Here is a 1,874-nt window from a genome sequence, read left to right on the forward strand (position 1 = left end):
CTCTGCTCCCAGGGCCTGGGGTGCTGCCAGATCCCGGATCCCTGCCTGCACCCACCAGCCCCGGCCCCACGGGATGCTTCGCCCCCCAGCACTGTGGGCTGGGGGTCACCTCCCACGGTGGGGACCTCCCCGGAGCTGTACAGGGCTCCTGGCATGGGGACAGGGGCCTGGGGGTCACCCCCCTGTGGCCCTGCTGCGGGGAACCTCCCAGAGGTGCTTGGGGTTCCTGACATGGGGATGGGGGCCTGGGAGTCGCCCCCCTACATCCCTGTGACGGGGACCCCCCTGGAGCTGCATGAGGCTGTCGCCTCCAATGTGTCCTCCTGGCTGTCCCCTCCTCACTGTGCAGGGGCAGGGGCCCCCCCGGACCTCCCCGGCGACCCCCTCCTGGACGCGGGGCTGATGTTGCCGGAGTTCGTGGATGCAGGGACAGTCACCCAGGTACGTGCGCTGGCAGGGGTTGGGGTGAGCCCAGGTGGCCCCCAGCATGGGGCTGGCATGGGGCAGGGCTCAACCCCCCCGGTGCACTCAGAGTCCCTTTGGCTTGGGGCAGTGCGGGGACTGGTTTTGGGGTAACAACAACTTTGTCTGGGGGTGGGAACGGAGAGGTGTCCCCCCTCCTCCCTGCAGTGGGTGCATGTGGATCCCTCAGCCTGCTCCAATCCTCCCTGGTGCCACCCTCCCTCGTGTTTGTTGGGGTCCCATCAGCTGGGGCAGACCTGAGGCCATGGTCCTGCTTGTCCCTGACCGGGAGTCCTCCTGGCAGGTGGGCTCCGTCAGCCCCGTTCCTGCACCCCCCGAGACCCTGGCCCTGCCCTGGACCCCTGCCCTGGCCGGTTACCATCTCACCCACCCTCTGCTCCTCCCAGGACCTCTCCGCAGACCTGCTCTCTCTCTTGGAGGCTCTGCTTCCGCCGCAGCCCCAGGACTGACCTGGATGAGCCCCCAGCTCCCCAGTGCTGGAGCACCCGGTGCCACGTGGCCCCACGACGCGCTGCCCGGATGCCTGCAGCTTGGGAGACGTGTGTCCCCACTTGGACAGCTGGGAGATGGGGGGGGCGAGCTGCCTCTTGTGTGAGCCTGGAGCTGTGCTGGATGTGCTGGGGCGGCTGCAACTGTACATAAATAAACCCTTGTGCCCCTCCATGTGTCACCGCGTGGCTGTTCCCGTGGCAGGAGCTGGGCATGGGACGGGGTGCAGCATGCCTGGGCCACCACGTCAGCTCCGGGAGCAGGTTTGGGGCCAGGAGAGGATGGCCGAGCTGGTGAAACTCCTGCTCTGCAGCAGGGCAGGCCATGGACATCCTGCCAGGCATGGGCAGGGGCTCTGGCACGCATCCAACGCCGCCTTGCTGGGCTGCAGGGGCTGGGGGCCACGGCATGCAGCTGCAGGGTGGCTGGACAGCATGTGGGAAAGCAATTGCAGGGAGGTATTGGGAGAGACACCTCCTGTCCTGGGGCCTGTCCCCTGGCTGGGGAGGGGTGGGGGTCATCAGCACCTTCCGGATCCAGCCCTGGGGCTCAGTGCGAGCTGAGCATCGCCTGCCCCCTGTGCTGGTGCCTGTGAGAGCCCCCACAGCGCAGGGTTAAAGGTGGGTATTTGGGGTCCAGCAACAGGGGAAGGGCTCAGGTGTGGGGCTGGGGCTGACCCCATTGGGCTGGAGACACCGCAGGCAGAGGGGAGTGTGGGGGGGTTGCAGATGGGGCTCCTCTGCCCCCCAGCCCCCTCAACCCTGTGGGGTGCGGGGGCCTGCGGCTGGCTGGGGTCTGGAGAGTCCATTACAGGGACCCTGGTGGGGCCTGACAGCCGGGTGCTAATGTGCCGGGGGCCCTTCTCCACCCACTCCGGGGGCTCTGGGGCAGGGGGCCTGCAG

At 68.2% G+C, this 1,874-nt stretch overlaps 1 protein-coding gene across 1 annotated transcript; it reads left to right on the top strand.

Annotated features, from left to right (window-relative positions):
- Positions 1–6: 6 nt before the first annotated feature.
- Positions 7–952, top strand: MESP2 (mesoderm posterior bHLH transcription factor 2; the record flags this gene model as incomplete). The annotated part of the gene is made up of 2 exons (XM_009280463.2): positions 7–441; positions 870–952. Coding segments are annotated over 2 exons (498 nt in total), but the record flags the coding sequence as incomplete, so codon positions are not given.
- Positions 953–1,874: the final 922 nt, after the last annotated feature.

This window comes from Aptenodytes forsteri, unplaced genomic scaffold (genome assembly GCF_000699145.1).
Source record: "Aptenodytes forsteri isolate BGI_AS27 unplaced genomic scaffold, ASM69914v1 Scaffold83, whole genome shotgun sequence".
NCBI lineage: Eukaryota > Metazoa > Chordata > Aves > Sphenisciformes > Spheniscidae > Aptenodytes > Aptenodytes forsteri.